At 42.4% G+C, this 19,729-nt stretch overlaps 1 protein-coding gene across 1 annotated transcript; it reads right to left on the bottom strand.

Annotated features, from left to right (window-relative positions):
- Positions 1–638: 638 nt before the first annotated feature.
- On the bottom strand, positions 639–19,729 carry CASC3 (CASC3 exon junction complex subunit). Its single transcript, XM_081115595.1, has 14 exons — positions 19,360–19,729; positions 18,941–18,968; positions 18,558–18,595; positions 9,193–9,348; positions 8,964–9,103; positions 8,290–8,466; positions 7,206–7,891; positions 5,598–5,662; positions 5,227–5,341; positions 4,888–4,986; positions 4,446–4,660; positions 3,487–3,609; positions 3,262–3,325; positions 639–2,289 (listed from the first exon to the last, which is right to left on the bottom strand). Exons 1-13 carry the CDS (start codon positions 19,588–19,590, stop codon positions 3,302–3,304), a joined length of 2,097 nt encoding a protein of 698 aa, XP_080971721.1. The 5' UTR covers positions 19,591–19,729; the 3' UTR covers positions 639–2,289; positions 3,262–3,301.

Raw genomic sequence — 19,729 nt, 5'->3', positions numbered from 1 at the left:
GCTCCCCCACACTGTGGATAGCTTCTGTAGTGAACTTCCACACCACCCAGGATCTGGAAGAAACAGTCAGCTCAAAGATAGGAACTGCCCTGTGCTCATCAGAGGCCAAGTGGCAGAAGTAACCAGCGGCATGAGCCACAGCTGGAGGTCTTTCAGTTGTCCCTCCTGCCTGTACTAAGATTGACAGGAGCCTCTGTCTTAGACTGCGGTCCTTGATATTTAAGGGCCAGCGTGGGTCTTTACTTACTTTCAAGAAGAAAGCTACCTACACCTCGCCCTCTTCTGGGACCTGGTATAGTTGTACTGACATTTGGCACATTACCCTGGGAAACTTATTTGCCAAACACAAATGAAGGCATAAGGGATGTGACTGATGTTCAGGTGGGTAAGCAGCATCTCACTAGATTTTGTCTGACACTTCGAAACTAAGGGACTGCAGGATATCCTCGAGTCCATGTGACAATGTGGTTAGGAAAGATAGCTGATGGGGAGTACAGACACACTTGTGGCTTCACAGGGGCTCCTTATCTCTGTGGACTTCCATTTCACAACTCTTAGCAGGCTTGAGTTGTGACTGACTCTGGGGAATCAAGGAGTCAATTTCCCTCCCTCCCAAATCAAAACTCATGCAAAAAAGCCAAGTTTACAGTCTAAATTTTATTATCTTCAAGTCACAATACCAATCACAAATGTGTACGCTTTAAAACAGTAACAACAACAACACACATGGAGAAATTCTTGCAATGAAACACAGCGGACCAACGGAGACAACTGTCACAGTGTCTTAAGGTCTGGGAATCTGGGCATGCTGCCCACAGGCTTGAGAAGACATCGTTAGGTTTAAGGCAAAGGGAATAGCCTACCAAAGGCACAACCACCAACTACCCCTGGAAGAGTCTCTTAGTTATTTCCTCCTTTAGGGTTACATCTTGAGTGCCTCTCCTCCCTCCCCACACACCTGTGACTCAAGAGTGGTCAGGCCAGCTGCTTAAGAGAAGGAAGAGAAATAGTGACATTACCTGGGGAGAGACACAGCTGCCACCTTCTCCCTCAGGTTCTGTAGAAGGACAGAGACAGTGGCCAAGTTACCCCTGGCAGACACAAGTGCTGCAATAATGGGAATCTCTTCCGCAGAGGCAGCAGGACAGTGGTTTAGCGCCATGGACAGGGAGGAAAGAAGCCCTTGCCGCAGAAGTCACTGGCTTCCTAAGGCCTTAAGCCCAGGTGCAGTATCTTCTTCTGCTTGCAAGGATAGGAGAACTTGAGGAAAATAAGGTAGTAACATCTAAAACACTTGTAGCAGAAAATACATGAAGAGCCATTATAAAGGACAGGGTAGACTGCTAGCTGGATAATATTTGTCTCTAGAGATGCATTGGTCCACAGCAACTGGAAAAGGGGTGTGATAGGAGGGATAGAAATAAGAAAAGCAGGTCCTCTAATTCCACTTACCTCAAAGACTGAGCACTGAGGACTGTGTGAATACATATCCCTAAGGTGCAAAAGGCTCTCACTCCACCCTCCCTTTCTCAAAAAAACAAAAAACACTTTCTCTCCTCACTGTAGAGACTCTGCCCTCAGTAGAGGCATGAAGTCTACCAGGGTAGAGGGACTGATGGAGACTCAGACGCCTAAAAACTGAAGTCAAGAAGAAGGGCTCCTACCACAAACTTCGAGCTTAGAGGAGTTAAGAAAATCCAAGTATATAATAAGAAAGGCCACCCAAAAGTGAAAGGCCAGCTCTTTGAGATTTGGTGGGAAAAGACCAGCTGGTAAATTCTCAATTATCTGGGTTGTAGGGAAGAACCAAAGGGAACCAGAGCAGCTAGCAAACCAGAAAAATGAACTTGTCTCATTTAAACGCAGAGAATAAGAGAGACAGAGAGAAAAATAAAATATTAATTTAAGAACAGCAAGCCAGGCTTTAAAAACAAACATCTTAGAAAACAAAACAAACAGGAAGGAGCTTCCCTGGGAGCAGAAGACACTTGAATTTCTCAGGACAAAGTGAAGAAGAGCCAAAAACCTGGGTTTCTAGATGTAGACTCAGAAGTCTGGGCTGTCTAGATCTCTGCTCCTCTGAGCACAGCTAACTCAAGCAGTGTGTAGAAACAGGAGTAAGTCCACTTGCTTCTCCCTTTCTCTAACAGAGCCCATCCTCAGAGGAAGGCAGGGGTCCTCCTCATTCAGCTGCTTGCTGGTAGGAGCCACCCTTTCTCTTTCAAGCCTTGCTGGTAGCAGACAGCCAGTTGTATTTCTCTTCTTTCCTGGGTTCCCATCTCTGTTGTTCTGACGGGGTGGGGAAAAGGGAAAAACCACCAAAGTGTTAGTGGACCTTCTGGGTATTTACAAGTTGTTTTCAAAGAGCCACATTCTAAATAATGTGTTTTAAAGTAATGTCACTAACAAAACAAAACCCCCATGGTCTTTCTCTTCCATGACCTTTAGCATTGGCTCTAACTCTAACACCTCAAATTTATTTATTTTTTAATATATATGTATTTATTTTCCAATTACAGCTTACATTCAGTATTATTTTGTGTTAGTTTCAGGTGTTCAGCATAGTGGTTAGACAATCATAAACTACATAATGTTCCCCCTGGTATTTCCAGTACCCAACTGGGACCATACATAATTGTTACAATATTAGTGACTATATTCCCTATGCTGTACTTTACACCCCCATGACTATTTTGTAACTACCAATTTGTACTTGTTAGTCCCTTCACCTTTTCTACCCAGTTCCCCAAGCCCCCCACCTCTCTGGCAACCATCAGTCTGTTCTCTGTATCTATGAGTCAGTTTCAACTTTGTTTGTTCGTTTATTTTGTTCTCTAGATTCCACATAAAAGTGAAATCATATGGTATCTGTCGTTCTCTAACTTATTTCACTCAGCATAATACCCTCCAGGTCTATCCATGCTGTATCAAATGGTAAGATGATTTTATTATTTTTTTTATGGCTGAGGTAACACCTCAAATTTAGATTTCCTTTTTCCTTAATAAAAAATGCCCTCATGCATTTTTTCCTTGCAGCTTCCCAAATGAAATTCTGCCAAGTTAACAATGGTTTCTACTTCAACCTTGCTCAATGCAATCACAAAACAAAGAAACTGGCAAATTTTGGGACTTCTTTAAGCCTCCTCCCAAGATAACCCATGTTTACAACTTAAACCATTAATTAGGTGATTGTTGAGCAAGTAAACATGAGCATTAGTTTTAAGAATGTTTTATAAAAGTTATAGTAAATCATGTACTTACTTTTATATCATGTTAGATTTAAAATATTCAGAAATTCACATTAACTGGAACCCCTGCTTACAACCTGAAATGATGAAGTTAAAATGTGTTATCAGGTCATTAAAAAAAAAAAAAAGGCAACTGTTTCCATAGAAACACACCCAGAACAGAAGGAAAATCTTCTGAAGACAAGGAAAGCCCACTGATATAGGATGTGCCCTAAAGCATGGGAAGCAGCTGTCATACCTCAGGTGGTGGGGGCTTGATGGTGACTGGCTGAGGAGTCCTCCGGGGTGGGGAGGGCTTTGGCTGTACCTGCTGCTGGGCAGGGTTATAGTAAGTCACTCCTCCATATACCTGTGATGGGGCCTGGACACCCCAAAAAGCCAGAAAAGAAAGTTAGAAATTAATCCAAATTATGATGAAGAGAAAACCTTATTCAGGAACAAAAATAAAAATATTAAGGAATTTATAATGTTTTAAATCTCTAAGCTGCATCCCCCAGAAATAAAATTATTATTCATTTCAGTCTTATTATGTGCTAATTATGCTCCAGTTCCTACTTCTTCAAAGTACTGCCCCGCTTTCTCTAATTCCTATCACCAGTTGACAAATGAAAGAGGCTGAGCTCAGTGGTAACACTCCAGATACCAGGTGGTTTCAACTTACGGGGGGGGGGGAGTTAAGCAGTACAGGGAGAGGTAGGGCTGGTAAAAAGAATACAGTTTCTTTATGCAGTTGAATAAATGGCCACCTAAGACATACTAAAATGCTTAAATGAAACACCATTAAAGAAATGGAAGAGTCAGGCCGGGCGTGGCTCAGCAGTTGAGCGTCAACCTAGGATCCAGGCGATAGGGGTTCGATTCCCGGTCAGGGCACATGCCCAGGTTGTGGGCTCGATCAATGACTCTCTCATCATTGATGTTTCTATCTCTCTCTTGCCATCTCCTGTCCTCTCTCTGAAATCAATAAAGATATATTTAAAAAAAAAAAAAAGGAAAGAAATGGAAGAGAATAAACAGATGATGGGCATTACATAAGCTGCATTTCCAACTGCTGACCACCAAGAGGCATACTGGCACTACATGCAAATCAGTGGTATTGAAATGTTCTCTCAAATATCTTGAGCATTGCCCCATACCACATTCCTGTCTGATTTAAAGGATGTATACCTATAAAAATCTGTTCATTAGCCATCTCACCTGTGTATTAGGATATAGATGAGGAGGTGGTGGGGGAGGCAGTGCCCCTGGAGCATAAGGGTAACTGGGATTACCAAAGTTCATGACGCCTGGAGCAGAAAAGTAAGTAGGAGCAAGCAACTGCTGAGGTGGTGGCTGTCCTGGAGACATGGACACTGGTGGGGGATAGAGGCCCGGATTGGGCAGAGGCGCTGGTGTCTGATGGGGATGTAAACCTGAACAAGGAGAGAAAAAAAAACTGAAATAGAAAATAACATCAGTTCCAGCATAAACAGGCTCAGGGCGGAAGTCCTCCGGATGGACCCACGAGATTTGTTGCCCAAGCAGCAGAGTGGCCAGCCTCATAGGCAAGCAGCACAGAGCTCAGGAGAAGAGGGTTTGTAAAGTCCCCAACATACATCCTCATGTACTGGAAGCATACAAGGAGAGGTACAATACTTACCTGGGTGGGGAAGGTGCATTTCTGGCTGCACAATCATGCCCTGAGGAGGCAGTGGGGCAGGGCTGTCACCATGGGTATAGATTGGTCCCTGGAACTGCACTGTAAGATATCACATTGGGACTCTCATAAACTTTCATTATTTGTATTACATGGACAAGTTTCCCCATCCCCCAAACCCTTTAAGGGATATTCTCAATTTTCTATGTGAAGAAAACAGCAACCAATCATAACGAATAACCACTGTAAGCAGTCAAAAAAAATTCAGAAGGCAGGAGCCTGGTCTATTAGTTCGCTTCACTGTGCCAAAAAAGATACCCCAACAATAAGAAAAAAGCTCACGTGGATCATAGTAATGTCCCTCCATGATACTGATATGCACAGGAGGGGCAGGGGGCTCTGGAACAGGTCTCTGCCGCTGAGATGAATAGCGTTTGGCTCGCCCACCCTGGACACCCTGAAATAAAAAAACAGGGCTGAGCAAGAAGACTTCCAGAAGAATGACTCTCATTCAAGTCCCACCGTCCTTTAGGTGGGACTTTGTACATGGCAAGTGTTTAAAAAGGAATGAAAAACATCAAGATTTTAACCTAAACCCTCTACGTTTTTGGAGACTCAAATTAAAAGAGACATAGGTAATTGATGAGAAAAGTTATTTCAAAAGCTATTACATGCAGCCCCCTCCCTCCATTTACTCCTTTCCCGTTCTGTACCATTTCTTCCATCCGGTTAAACTGAGGTGGAGGTCCTGCTCCCATGTGTATGTGGTTGTGCATACCTGTAATATACCAAAAAAGTCACTGCTGCAGAGAAGACAGATGTGAGACTCAAAGATACCATCAAGAAAATGAAGAATCCAACTGGTAAATGGCTTTTTGCTTATAAACTAACAAGATCCCTTTTAAACTATCTCTGCTTCCTGTCAACGCCAGCATTTGGAAATTTGCTCCCATTGCCTGCCACCTTAATTCAGCAATAAAGCCTTAGAAAATGAAAAACATTTACTTCAGTGAGAAAATAAAAGTTCAAATTTTCCCCACCAAATATTTCCCTGCACAGAATCTCTGGGAGGTTACAATTAGCACATTATCAAACACAGTAAAAAAATCTCAGTCCCAAAGTTTCTAAGCAACAACTGGACAGTGAGGGATGTTCTGTAAACCTACTCTGGCCACCAAGGTCTCGCCTAGAAATTTGGGAAGAGATTCCCCTCTGGGTGAAAATGGCTCAGAAAAAAACAACAGGATTACATTCTCGAGACTGTCTTCCAGTGATAATAAGATATCAGTAGAAGGGTATACTTGATCCAAAGATCAATTCCAAGTTCAGTTGAGACCACACTGATTTTTGCTGTTCAAAAACCACGCACACCAGAGAAGGATGCCGAAACTCCCAGTTTACATGAGGATCTCCAACCATTAAGTTAAAATTAGATTTCAGAAATCATGGAAAAGATTCTTTGTCCTATCTAGTTGGAGGAAGATAAAGGATGGGCAAAATGGGTGGTAGATAGGTCCTAGTATCTAGAACTGTGCTGTCCAATGTGATATTCACTAGCCACACGAGGCTATTTAAATTTCAACTATTTAAAATTAAAAGTTCAGTTACTCAAGACACCTGACCAAATTACAAGTATTCAAAAACACCATCATTACAGAAAGTACTTTTGGGTAGCCTGGCTCTAGAAGATTAAGGAAATTATAGAAGCTTTCCTTTCAAAGAGATTAGGAGATTCTCATCCAAATTCAAATGAGTAAGTTTCTGCCTTCAAACTTTAATCATTAGCTCAAATAATAAAAGCACTGCTTTCTTCTTCCAGTTTTCCACAGTGTGGTAAAGGAATTTGTATCCAGGAGCTTTTCTGTTTTGCTTCCCAATCCTCACCCAGAATGTTGGGGGGGGGGGGGGAGGGGCAGAAAGAGAAGGAAGGGAGGGAGGGAGGGAGGGAGGAAGAAAGAGAAACATCAATGTGAGAGAAACATCAACTGGTTGCCTCCCATATGCACCCCCACTGGGGACTGAATCCACAACCTTTCAGTGTACAGGACAACACTCCAACTGAGCCACACTGCCACGGCCAGGAGCTCATTATTGGTGACTGATCAGTTAATAGTAGGCAAAGTAGTAGGGTAGTCTCAGACAATAGATAAAACTGCTATGAGGTCCTTGGATGAATATACCTAGGAATCCACGTTTTTTGCAGTTAATGAAAACATAGATTATTTGTTAGACACCACACCTCTGAGAGAGATTAAATCCAATGCCCCTAAACCCAATGATGCAAAGAGAGAAAATCTAGTTATTAACCCTAAGGCACCTACCCCGAAGTTCACGTGGTTGCAGGAATGAAGGTTGTCCTGGATTCCAATTCTGTTCTGTTATATTTAGTTGTGCCACGTCTTGCTCAAGTCCACCTGTAGTAGAATCCACTGGAGCCTCCCAGTTCCCAGTCTTAGGAGGTGGAGGAGGAGTAGTTTCTGGAACTTGAGGTGCAGGGGTCAGCCCCTCAGGTGGAGGGGGCATCTCCTCTGCAACCTTGACTGCATCTCCAGCTTTGATTCTGGTTCTTCTTGCACGGGAATAGGATTTCTTTTCAATAGGCCTGTCAGGGGGCGGTGGTGCAGTGTCAGGAGCAGGAGCTGGTATCTCTGAGGGTGCCTCTTCCTTCTCAGGACTGCCAAGCACTTGAGCATCTGCTTCTGGAGATGGATCCCGAACAGGAGTCTGCTCCAGGCGCCGTGACCTGTAACTACTCTCATGTTTAACAGTCTCACCAGACCGGCCACCATGCTGTCCACCAGCCTCCATAGGCCTAAATCCAGCACGACCTTCCTTGAAGCTCCCAGATCGAGAGTAGTTCCTGGGAGCAGACATGCGGCCAGTACCTGCAGCTTTCCTGTTGATAAATGTCCTTGGTGGTAGGGTACCCCCAGGACCCTGGTGGCGATGGGGCTTGTTTGGCCGCTCACCAATCCAGCTTGGATCTCTTTGTGGAGGACTCCCAAACCTGAAAAAAATGGAACAGAAAAAGTCTAAACTGAAGGTCAGGAAGACGTCCCATATTCCTCATTCATTCAATTACTTTCTGGAATGGTATTTAAAAAAGCAGAGCCCGGCCAGGTATGGCTCAGTGGTTGAGCGTCAACCTAGGATCCAGGTGATCGGGGTTCAGTTCCTGGTCAGGGCACATGCCCAGGATGCCGGCTTGATCCCCAGTCGGGGGCGTGCAGGAGGCAGTCGACCAATGACTCTCTCATCATTGATGTTTCTATCTCTCTCTACCTCTCCTATCCTCTCTCTGAAATCAATAAAGATATATTTTAAAAAATGATAATAAAAAAACAAAAATAAAAAAGCAGAGTTCTTTCTACAATACCAATAGTTTAGGCTCCAAAATTTGCTCACCTAGGTTTCCTCATTCTTCGGGGTTTGATGTCATCAGGATTGTGAGCTGAACGGATGTCATATCCATAAAGAGCAATAAGCTCCTGTCGGGACTTTGGAGCCTGTTCATCTTCCCGGAACTTGTCATGCTCCCAACGACCCTCATCCTTCCACAGCTTTCGCTGACGCCCCTTGGGTCTGGATAAAACCAGGAAAAAGTGTCTTAGGTTGGAAGAATCTGTCAAGTAAAGATGTTCATGAAACAAACAGCGTTGGGCAGGGAAACAGAAGAAACTTCATGTAGTCTTTCCATCTTTCCAGACCTCCCAAAAGCAAGAGTGAATCATAGCACCTCAGGGCTTGCTGGGCTCAACAGGAATAGACATAAGGAAAGATTTCACTTCAAACTACTTAATACCTTGGAAACATCTCTCTACTATACGGCAGCCTCTGCAAGTACTTCATATCCCAGAGGCCTTGAGCCTCAGATTAAGGAAGGCAGTGGAAGGGTAGGTGTGGATCCTAGCTGCTGCACCAGGAGTTGCCAAATATTCTAAGCTTTACTTTCCTCTTGTGTACAAGAGGTAATACTTACTTTAAAAATGTTATGAGTGGTAAGTGAAATAATACAGGTAAAGCATTCAGCAAAGTACCTAACATACAATAAACACTAAATAGCAGCAAGTGGCTGTTACCTGACTTCCTCCTCCTGAGTTTGTCCTCGAAGATCATGCTCAAAGAAGAGCCCTTTCCGGGGTATGTATGCTGGGTTCTTCCGATCTTCATCATCATCCAAATGCTTGGGTAGTTTGTTCTCCACAGGCTCTGTGCTCTCCTGGAGGACAGATAAAGGGCTCCTTACTCCCTCCAAAGTTGAAAGCCCCTCTTCCAGTCCCAAAAGGGAGGTCTTTGGTGGGTACTGACCTGTCCATCCCCACTTTGCCTCTCTCCTGTCACAGTGCCTTTGGAGTCAGGCTTTTCTTCTCCCTTCTCTTCTTTTGCTGAATTAGCAGCATCATTAGCTTCAGATTTCAACTCCACTTTGGAATTTTCCTCTTCACTGTACTCTCCTTCTTCACCCTGAAAAAAGTTTCCCTGTCAGCTGTGGAGACAAGATCTGAAAGGTGCATTTTATTTTATTTTACTTACTTATATTATTTTAAATTCTCATCGGAGAATATGTTTTTCATTGATTCCAGAGAGAGAGGAAGGAGGGAGAGGGAAAGGGAGGAAAGGAGGGAAGGAGGGAGTGAGGGAGAGAGAAAGAGAAACATCCATGTGAGAGAAACATCAAATGGTTGTCTCCTGTACACGCTCCAACCAACTTAGGGATCAAATCCACAACCTAGGTATATGCCCTAACCAGGAATTGAACCTGAAACCTTTTTTTGGTGTACAGGACAACACTCAACCAACTGAGGCACTCAGCCATGGCTGAAAGGTGCATTTTTAAAATTTCCATTCATTAGGAAAACATTTTCTAACAAACTTTACAATTAAAAGCAATCAATATTCTTCTAAAATTTCTAGAGGATAAGAGCACCGTAAAAATAAAATCACACAAAATACATCCACATATACATATGCTTATGTAAATCCACATAAGCTTTCTGGGAAGATATGCAACCAACTGTTAACAGTGGCAGCCTCTGGGGAAGGAGTCCAGGGAATATGAATGGGAGGCAGTAAAGTGCCTAGCATACAGAAGCAGCTTAATCTGTGTTGATTTCTTTCCCTCTCCATGAATTGTCTCTTAAACATGCAGTGCCTAATAACTATACTGTAACTCAAGTTGTGAATTTTCTCATCTCAAAATGGCTTAGAACAAAGATTCCCAATATTTTAGATTATGTGAACCCCCTTTTAGGATCTAAATTTTTCACAGACCTTGAGACAGCAGCTCAGTACAGTATCCACTAATAAAACATATAATGACAAACAACTACTATACATTCAATAATACTTTAAATTTAGCTGAGCTAGTAGATCTGCAAACTCCTCATAACTCCATGATTTCCCAAGGCATATTATCCTCAAGTTGAAAAATAGTGGCTTTGCCCTTGCCGGTGTGGCTGAATTGGTTAAGGGTCGTCCTGTACACCAAATGGTTGCCAGTTCCATTCCTGGTCAGGGCACATGCCCGGGTTGCAGGCTCAAACCGCAGTATGGGGTGTGCAGGAGGCAGCCAATTGAGGTTTCACTCTCACATCAATGTTTCTCTCTCTCTCCCTCTTACCACATCAAGATTAGATAATCCTGCTTGTGACAGAGTGGTGGGTCTGTCCACACAAAGGAGGGTCCTTAGGCTACCCTCTAAAAAGGGGCCACTAGGAAGGGTTAGGTAATAGGGGTGTGGCTAATTCTAGACAGGGAAAAAGGGCAGCTAAGGCTCGTGCTAAGGGAATGGGATTTAGAAGAGTTACTCTCTTTTCTTGTCCTCCCAGGATTTGGGCCTAAGGAGGCAGAGCTATATAGGCTGGGGAGGTAGGTTTAGAGACCTGTGAGGCCACAAAGAAATGGGTTCGAGGGAAGGTGGTCTAGTCCCCAATGCTAGGATAACATGTCAGGGTACTAATACACCTCTGCCACCTGGTAAATATGTGCAGAACTGTTCTTATTCTCCAACTGGGTCTGACACCTGATCTGAACCAGACCCTTTTGTAACTAGACCCAGGCTGGCCTTAGGAATCGGATCAGAGACTCACTATGAGATTTCTGATGAAGCAAGAAGCTCTAAGTTCCTGCCCTTTCTTCAAATAGAGCTAAAGTCAGCCTGATTGGTCCAAACAAGCCAATTAATTCCTCTTCCCCATTCTTCCCTGTTCAGCATCTAGATATTTTGGCCTCTAAGCGTTTTTGGGTTATATTCTCAGAAAGGTGATACTGGTATGAAACCCAAAGAATTGAGGAAGACTGCTTGACCCCACCCACACTATGAAACTCAAGCATTTACCCAGAGCTTTTTAACAACTAAATACCCTTGATTCTTCCCATTTTCCCTCAATCATAAGAAGTTCTTCCTCTTCTTGAGATGGGGATAGGTGGGTGGTAGTCAGTTCTTTCTTTGCTCCTATGTTTCCTGCAGGTTCTAAAGCAAAAATTGCAAGAATCTTGCTTGGTGTGTATATGTGACCTTACACACACACTGAATTCAAATATTTTAAAATAGTTTCAGCACGATCAGTAAACTTTGTTTTATGCTCCACCTCCTCTAGTCTGTGGTGGAATTTGTCAAATGAGGCAACTCTTTTATTCCAAATGAGAAACTAATTTTGTTTCCAGGGCAGGGTAGAAAGATACAAATGGCATAGTGCTGAGGAGACTCCAAATTAGTCAGTCTAGTCTAACTGAAGCCAAAGGCTACACTTAGGATCACAATGTTTTGGCTGAGGGATGACATCAAAACCCTTTTCCAGAGACAAACTCCCCTACTTTTGTTTCCACTACTTCAGTGAACACTCTTCCCAGCTCTAAAGCCTAACTCTCCCCTGAATCAACTGCTTCCCTAGCAGAATTCTCACTGTAGAGGTTTTAGCTCATTCTTCCACTCTCCACATATCTCAGATTAAGAGGTGGAGTTGGTGTCTTCCTTGTTTTCAATGTCTCTTCCAGATCCAACTCTTCCAACCTCGTTTTAAACTCCTGCTCCTCTGGGGGCTCCTATCACCTGGCTATGCCTCTGCCTGGGCCCACCCTGTCATTCACTTTAAGACTTTAGCAATGAGTTCACAGTCTTCACCTCCACTTCAGGTATCCATTTCCATGGCCACACTCCAGACCAGTTTTACCTGTGTGGACGAAAAAAGGGGTTCTATGGAAAGTACCCTCACAGGGTGATCTGATTATAAATTTCTAACTGAGCAGGTCATGGTGGGTAGTCATGCCTCAGCCCTATAACTTCTTTGGTAAAAGGCTTATCTTTTCCTTAAGTAAAAGCCCTGTCCATTGTTTCTGTACATCTAGGTTAGCACACCTTTGAATAAGCAAACACCCTCAAGAAAGCACAAAATCTTGTTAACTATCCTGTAATCCAACCCCTGCCTTGCTTTTTCCCACCTCCTTGTAATCTTCCTTACAGTCCCTCCTTCATTTCGAACGCATAAGAGAAGCTACAAAACTTATTCTCCAGAACATTTGAGATCTTGCTCCCAGGCATAATGCCACCAGTTTGGCTCAAATACTCCCAAAAATTCTCTATAGGTTTCAATGTTTCTTATGTCGACACCTGGAACTGCTATGCAGGTTTTAAAGTAAAACCTGCTCCACCTTTTTAAATCCTAAATTTAAATACCTTAGGTTTTTATCAAAACTGCCACACTTAAAAGAATGGAGTTAGACCCTTACCTCAACCCATACACAAAAGTTAACTCAAAATGGATTAAAGACCTAAATGTAAGAGCTAAAACTATAAAACCCTTAGAAGAAAATATAGGGGTTAAGCCCTGGCTGGATAGCTCAGTTGGTTAGAGCATCAACCTGATATACCAAGGTTGCAGGTTAGATTACCAGTCAGGGCACATACAAGAATCAACCAATGAATGTATAAATAAGTGGAACAACAAATTGATGTTTCTTTCTCTCTCCCCTCCTTTCCTCTCTCTCTCTAAAATCAATAAATAAAAATTAAACAAACATAGGGGTTAATCTTCATGACCTTGGTTTTGTTATGGATTCGGCAAAGGCTTCTTAGATATGACACCAAAAGCATAAATAACAAAAGAAAAAAACATACTTTACTTCATCAAAATTAAAACCTTACAGCCCTAGCCTGTGTGCTCAGTGGTTAGAGTGTTGGCAGCACACTGAAGAGTCAAGAGTATTCAGGTCAAGGGCACATACCTGGGTTGCAAATTCAATCCCCAACCCAGTCGGGGAGCATGTGGGAGGCAACCAATCGATGCTCTCACATCAATGTTTCTCTCTCTCCTCTCTCTTCCTCTTCACCCTTCCTTTCCTCCCCCTTTCCACTCGCTCTAAAAAATCAATGGAAAAAATATTCTCCGGTGAGGATTAACAACAAAAATAAATAAAACTTTAAGCCATCAAAAAAATGAAAAAGACAACCAAGAGGATGGGAAGATGTTTGCAAATCATATATCTGATAAGGAATTTGTATCTAGACTATATAAAGAATTTGTAACTCAACAGTAAAAAGATTCCATTTAAAATGGACAAAGTGCCCTAGCAGGGTGGTTCAGTTTGTTCAAGCGTCGTCCCATACACCAAAAGGTTGCAGATTCAATTCCCAGGCACTGCACGTACAGGAGGCAACTGATTGATGTTTCTTTCACATCAATATTTCCCTCTCCCTCTCTCTAAAATCAATGAAAAACATATCCTCAGGTGAGGATTAAAAAAAAAGGACAAAGTATCTGAAGAGCCATTTCTCCAAGAAAGTACGCAAATTGGCTGATAAGCACAAGAAAAAATGCTCAACAAAATTAGTCATAAGGATAAAGCAAACTGAAATGAGATACCATTTCACACTTACGACTTGGAATAAAAAAATCAAGACAGTAACAAGTGCTGTCTAGCATGTGGAGAAATTGGAATTCCCATACATTGTTTTTGGGAATGTAAACTGGTGCAGCTGCTTTGGAAAACAGTTTGGCAGTTTCTCAAACAATTAAACAGAGTTACCATATGACTCAGCAATTCCATTCCTAGGTACATACCCAAGAGAAATTAAACCATATATATACAAAAAATTTGTACACTAATGTTTATAGCAGCATTATTCATAACAAAAAATTAGAAACAACCCAAATGTCTATCAATGGATGAATGGGTAAACAAAATGTGGCATATCCATACAATGGAAATATTATTCAACCAGAAAAAGGAATGAAGTACTAATACATGCTATAATTTGAAAACATGCTAAGTGAAATAAGCCAGTCATAACAGTCCACATCTGATATGATTCCATTCATACGAAAGGCCAGAATAGGGAAATCTCTAGACACAGAAAGTAGACTTGTGGTTGCTTATTACCCCTGCTTAGGAACTAGGGGCAGGGGTGATAATTAAATACAGGGTTTCTTTCTGAGGTGATGAAAATGTTCTGAAACTGTAGTAATGTCCACATATATCTGTGAATACACGGAAAACCATATTAATTGTACTTTTTTTTTTAATCCTCACCTGAGGATACTTTTTTCCATTTCTTTTTAGAGAGAGTGGAAGGGAGAGAAAGAAACATCCATTGGTTGCCTCCCACACTAACCCCAATCAGGGCCGGGGCAATCAAGCCTGTAACCAAGGTATACATGCCTTTGGCTGGATTCAAACCAGGGACCCTTCAGTCCAACGCTCTAACCACTGAGCCAAATCGGTTAGGGCTAGAATTGTACCTTTTAAATGGATAAATTGCACGGCATGTCAATAAAGTGGTTTTACAAAACTCTATTATTCCTGTTTTTACCCAGTTTTTCCCTTACCCTCGCACCTACAACTTGAGATATCCACTCCCCTGACCTTCCCATTTTCTCCCTATCAACTGGTCCTTTCCCACATTCACTTTCATCTCTCTAGATTCCATGGCCCATTCACTTCAATCACTACTAATAACTCTCAATTCCCTTGCCATTTCCATGTGCTCGGGACTGGGCCAACTCAAACATCTCCTTTCTCTAGGCCTATAATCAGACTACAGACCATCACTGAAAGGAATTTAAAAAAACTTCATGCATCAATGTCACCTCCAACCTCAGCTACCCAAAACCTCTTAGTCTCACAACTCTTACCTCGACTTTCCACCAACCTCTTTCTTCATGTCTTTCCTTCTATTTCTCAGAGAAAACAAAACAAAGAAGGGACCACCAGCTTCCTCCCCACATACCTTTCCTTCCCACCTCTCCATAATTACAATTAAAGACATTTTCCTTGTCACGTTCCTATTTCTTCTCACATATTCAGTCAAGAACACCAGTACACTTATTACCTACTCGCTCCCCTTTCTTCCCCTTTTACTAATTCTTTCAATCTTTAACCATACTTGATTCTCCAACTTTAAAAAATAACCACCAGCCCGGCCAGGCTCAGTGGTTGAGCATCAACCCTAAAATTCAGCAGATCGCAGTTCGATTCCCAGTCAGGGCCCATGCCCAGGTTGTGGGCTGGATCCTCAGTAGTGGGTGTGCAGGAGGCAGCCAATCAATGATGACTCTCTCATCATTGATGTTTCACCTCTCCCTCTCCTTCTCCCTTCCTCTCTCTGAAATCAATAAAGATATATTTAAAAATAAAAACCAAACCCTCTTTTAACCTCATAGGCTTCTTTCTAGCTACATCTCTCTAGCCTCCCCTTCACAGTCAAGTTTCTTTAGGATTCTGGGAAAATGGCAGTAGCATAGTTTTTGCTCTCTTGAAATCTCCATATGAAATGAGAGCTTCTAGACAGCAAACTCAAAACCCTTCTAACAACATTTACAAAAAAACTAGGTTACAAGATATCCCCAAGACCCCAAAATATATGCACATAAAAAAGCACCAACAGCCACAGATAGGTGTCAGTGCCAGAGAAAGCAGAGAGAAGTAAATGGATCTGAGAATAGGAAAATTCTGAAATAATCAACAGGTATCCAATGGAAAGCAAAACAGAACAGTTGAAATTAGGAGGGATTTTATTGTCTCTGGTAGCATATAAGCATAAGGATCCTGTGATAAAGGAGGTCTGAATGGTGCTAGAACAGTCTAACCCTCTGAAATCTTGAAATTGACCTAGCTACCAGGGCTCCTTTCTAGGATAGGGTCCCACACTGAAGAGAAACTGTTGAGAAGAGAATCATATTGAGCAGAAGAGGGATTAAAAAAAATGAAGGAAAGAGAAGGTCCAAAACAAGTTAGTAAGAGGAATAAAAGCAGAAAATCTCAAAAAGCAAGCCACTATATATTTCTTAACACTACAGAGAACAACAGAAAAGGGAGCTCCGTGAAGTTAGAAAAAGCTACCCTGAGGCACTTCTAAGAGATCAAAAATACTAATTTTACATAAAAATCAACATAAAAATATAAAGGTTAAATCCCATATATAATTATTATGAGAAAAAAAGAATAGCATTCCTACAGACAATAAAAGTATGCCAGAAAGACATGCACATTTATCAAAATTGTAACTTCTACTTCAAAATGAGCTAAAAGACATTAAGAAAATTATATAAGGCATGAAAGATCAGAATTAGAAAAAATAAAAAGTGAAATGAAACGACTCAGGAAGGCATTAGAAACTGAAGAAAATAATTTCAAATACAGTCTAAATGAGAAGGAATACAAAAGTGAATAAACACAATAATGCCATAAGAGAAATAATAGGTGAAAAGAAAATATTTTAAAAATCATAAAGAGCCCTGACGAGCTCAGCAGTTAAGAGCATTGGCCCATGCACCAAAGGGTCTTGTGTTTGATTCTGGATCAAGGGCATGTACCTGGATTGCAAGTTCAATCCCCAGCCCCCAGTCGGGTCGAGTGCGGGAGGCAACCAATCAATGTCCCCCCACCCCTTCCATTCTCTCTAAAAGTCAATGGAAAGACTATCCTAGGGTGAGGATTAAAAAAAAAAAAAAAAAAAAGCCCTGGCCGGGTAGGTCAGCCGGTTTTAACATCATATCACTATGCCAAGGTTGTGGGTTTGATCCCATCAGGGTACCTACAAGAATCAACTAAAGAATGCATGAATAAGTGGAACAACAACAAAAAAAATCGATGTTTCTCTCTTTCCCTTCCTCTCTCTTTTTAAAATCAATTTTAAAAAAATAAAAAATAAGAAGATAAAAACGATTAGAAAGGCTAAATATTGGAGAGAGACAAAGAATACTTAGGAGATCCATGACATATTGTAGAGTAGCACATCTCGTAACTGTGAACACTGACCCAGAATGACCAATACCAAGAAAATTCTAACAGAATTACTGGACTTCTAGACAAAAACAGCAATTGACTTGTAAGGGAAAGAAAATTAAGTGATCATCAATTTTGCTCAAGATAAAATCTTTGGCTCACGCTGTTTCCATGAATCTGAAAATACCCATTAGCTGGGAAATACAAAGGACAGAGGAAGCACGCATTTGGTACCCAGCGATTAACACCTTACTTAACCCTATCCTCCAGCAGGATATTCCTATTCAATTCCTGTGACTACCTGAATGTTTGACTTCCTTACTTATAAGACTCCTAAATTTAGGAATTTTGTTAGTGTTCACTATTGCATCTTCAGGGCTTAATGGAAAGTCTAATAAATAGTGACGAGCCTATAAGATTTATAGAATGAACCTTTGATCCACAATCCAATTCCTCCTATATATAACCCCATAACCCAAATTGAGAACTCAGGACTCCATTCACCAACTACAGGAAAGCCATTCTGATGCCATCACTAGTAGTTTATCCAATCAAAACAAGTAAGCTCGAGAAAGCTTGGCTTAGGAAAACTCCTAAAGATAAGAGAGAAAAAGCCCCATCTATAAGCAGGGATGTTTTTGACACAAAGCACTCAGAATCCTACCCTTTTAAGGTCTTCAGATACACCGGAAAAAAACACCCAACTAGCTGGCTTCACTACCCAGGCAGCATAAAATGAACTGCCATATGCTCTGTGAAGGGCTTCAGAATGTTCTCATTCGCTGATTTAGAACTTTATTTTCTTCAGATAGTTGGAAGCTAACTACTAACAATATAACACATGTGGCCTGAAGAGGCCTGAACCAAGTTTTCCTCACTCTAAATCAAGGGTGGGGAATGTCCAGCTCAGGAAATCATTTGGTGTGGCTCTGCCAAGGCAACTGCAGGAGGGACTCGAAATTCAGTAAATCTATGAGCTTTTTTCATAGCTAATTTTTAAGCTGATAATTTTGTATGGCCTGAGAACGATGTTATATTCAAATGGCCCTCAGCAGAAAAAAGGTTCCCCATCCCTGCTCTAAATGAACAAGACCTTTTGGTACCTGGCTAGGTAGTTCAGTTGGTTAGAACATCACCCCAATAAGCCAAGGTTGTGGGTTTGATCCCCAGTCAGGGAACAAATGGGAATCAGCCAATGAATGAACAAACAAATGAAACAACAAACTGATGTTTCTCTCCATATATAAAATCAATTAAAAAAAATTTAAAAGACCTTTTGTAACAGTTTTTCAAAAGCATAAATGAAGAATGCACAAGAGTAACAAGTAGGTCATGGTACTTTTGAACCACAGGCATATACATGTTTTAAAAATATATATACATGTATAGATACATATGTAATAAAATATATTTGCCAACCTACACCAAAGGAAAAAACCTATCACACTCACTTCTGAGTCTTCTGCACTTTCATAATCCGAGAGAACAGCTGAAAAGAAAACAGAAATATATAAAGAAAAAAGAAAGTAACAGAAATTATTGTAATTATACTTCCTGACTACTGCTTGCTGTGGGTCAGGCTAAAGATCCTTTAAATCTGATAACAACCTATGAAGTAAATAAAATTATAGCCTCCACTTATAGGTGGGAAACAGGCTCAAAGAGTGACTTGCCTAAAAGCATACTGCTAAAACGTTATGCTCCTTTAGTACTATGCTATAAAGAGCCACTCTGTACCACCCTCCCCCAAAGCCCTAATATATGAGAGGCTGTCAGCTGCTGAAAATAGGTGACCGGAGTTTTGGGGCAAAAATTTCATCATGATGCTACTCACCATCGCCCTCAATGCCATCTTCACTCTCCTGAAGGGAAAGAGAAGACATAGGTTGTTAGTTCTGTGATTTCCAGTGGGTGGAGAGCTAAAGACTCAATACAAAACGGTTAAAAAGGGAGATAAGGAATGGCACATCTTTAACAAGTAGAATCTGAGGGAGGTCAGGTCTCTTCACCTCCAGCCCCAGTTTCGGTCAATTCGCACAGACTCCGCACTCCTCCCAGAGACCCCCAACCCCTCCTCTTCCCTTGGGGCTCCGGATGCAAACCGCAGAGACAGCAGTTCGATACTTCAACACAATAAGCCTCAGCATCTACCACCAACTCCCAGCCTCCCATCATCACCTAAACCTACCGCCCTGGGGCCCGCAGGCCACCCGCCCCAGCCCACTCCGCCCCACCCCGCCCGCGCGCACTCACACATTCAGACTCTTCAGCGCTCTTGGCCCCCCCGCTCTCCACCCGCCGCAGATGAAGGGCCCCGGCTCGGCCTCCGCGCTGGGAAGGCAGAGAACCGCTACCGCCGCCTCCCGTGCTACCGCTGCAGCCCCCGCCGCCCCGCGCCGGGGAACCGCCGCTGTCTGAGCCAGAAGCACCAGATTCTTCGTCCTCCGTGTCCTGCGAAGCGCGCTGCCGCCGCCGGTCCGCCATCTTACGGAGAACGGCCGCGGCCAGCCAGTTCCTTACGTACGCCCGTCGCAGGGGCTGCCGGGAGTCCAGAAAGCTAGTCCCAGCATGCTTCACGTGCGGCACTGACAGTCCGGCTTCTCGGGAGCCCGGGACTGGGGGC

Source organism: Miniopterus schreibersii (assembly GCF_964146895.1).
Source record: "Miniopterus schreibersii genome assembly, chromosome: 16".
NCBI classification, from domain to species: Eukaryota; Metazoa; Chordata; class Mammalia; order Chiroptera; family Miniopteridae; genus Miniopterus; species Miniopterus schreibersii.
This window is presented reverse-complemented; position numbering and strand designations above follow the sequence as displayed.

Coding starts and splice junctions, on each gene's coding strand:
- CASC3 (XM_081115595.1), bottom strand. CDS start 19,590: ATGGCGGACCGGCGGCGGCAGCGCGCTTCGCAGGACACGGAGGACGAA. Junction 5,663..7,205: donor GCAACCACGTGAACTTCGGG/GTAGGTGCCTTA, acceptor GGTATATTACAG/GTATGCACAACCACATACAC. Junction 4,661..4,887: donor AATGCACCTTCCCCACCCAG/GTAAGTATTGTA, acceptor CTCCTTGTTCAG/GTTTACATCCCCATCAGACA.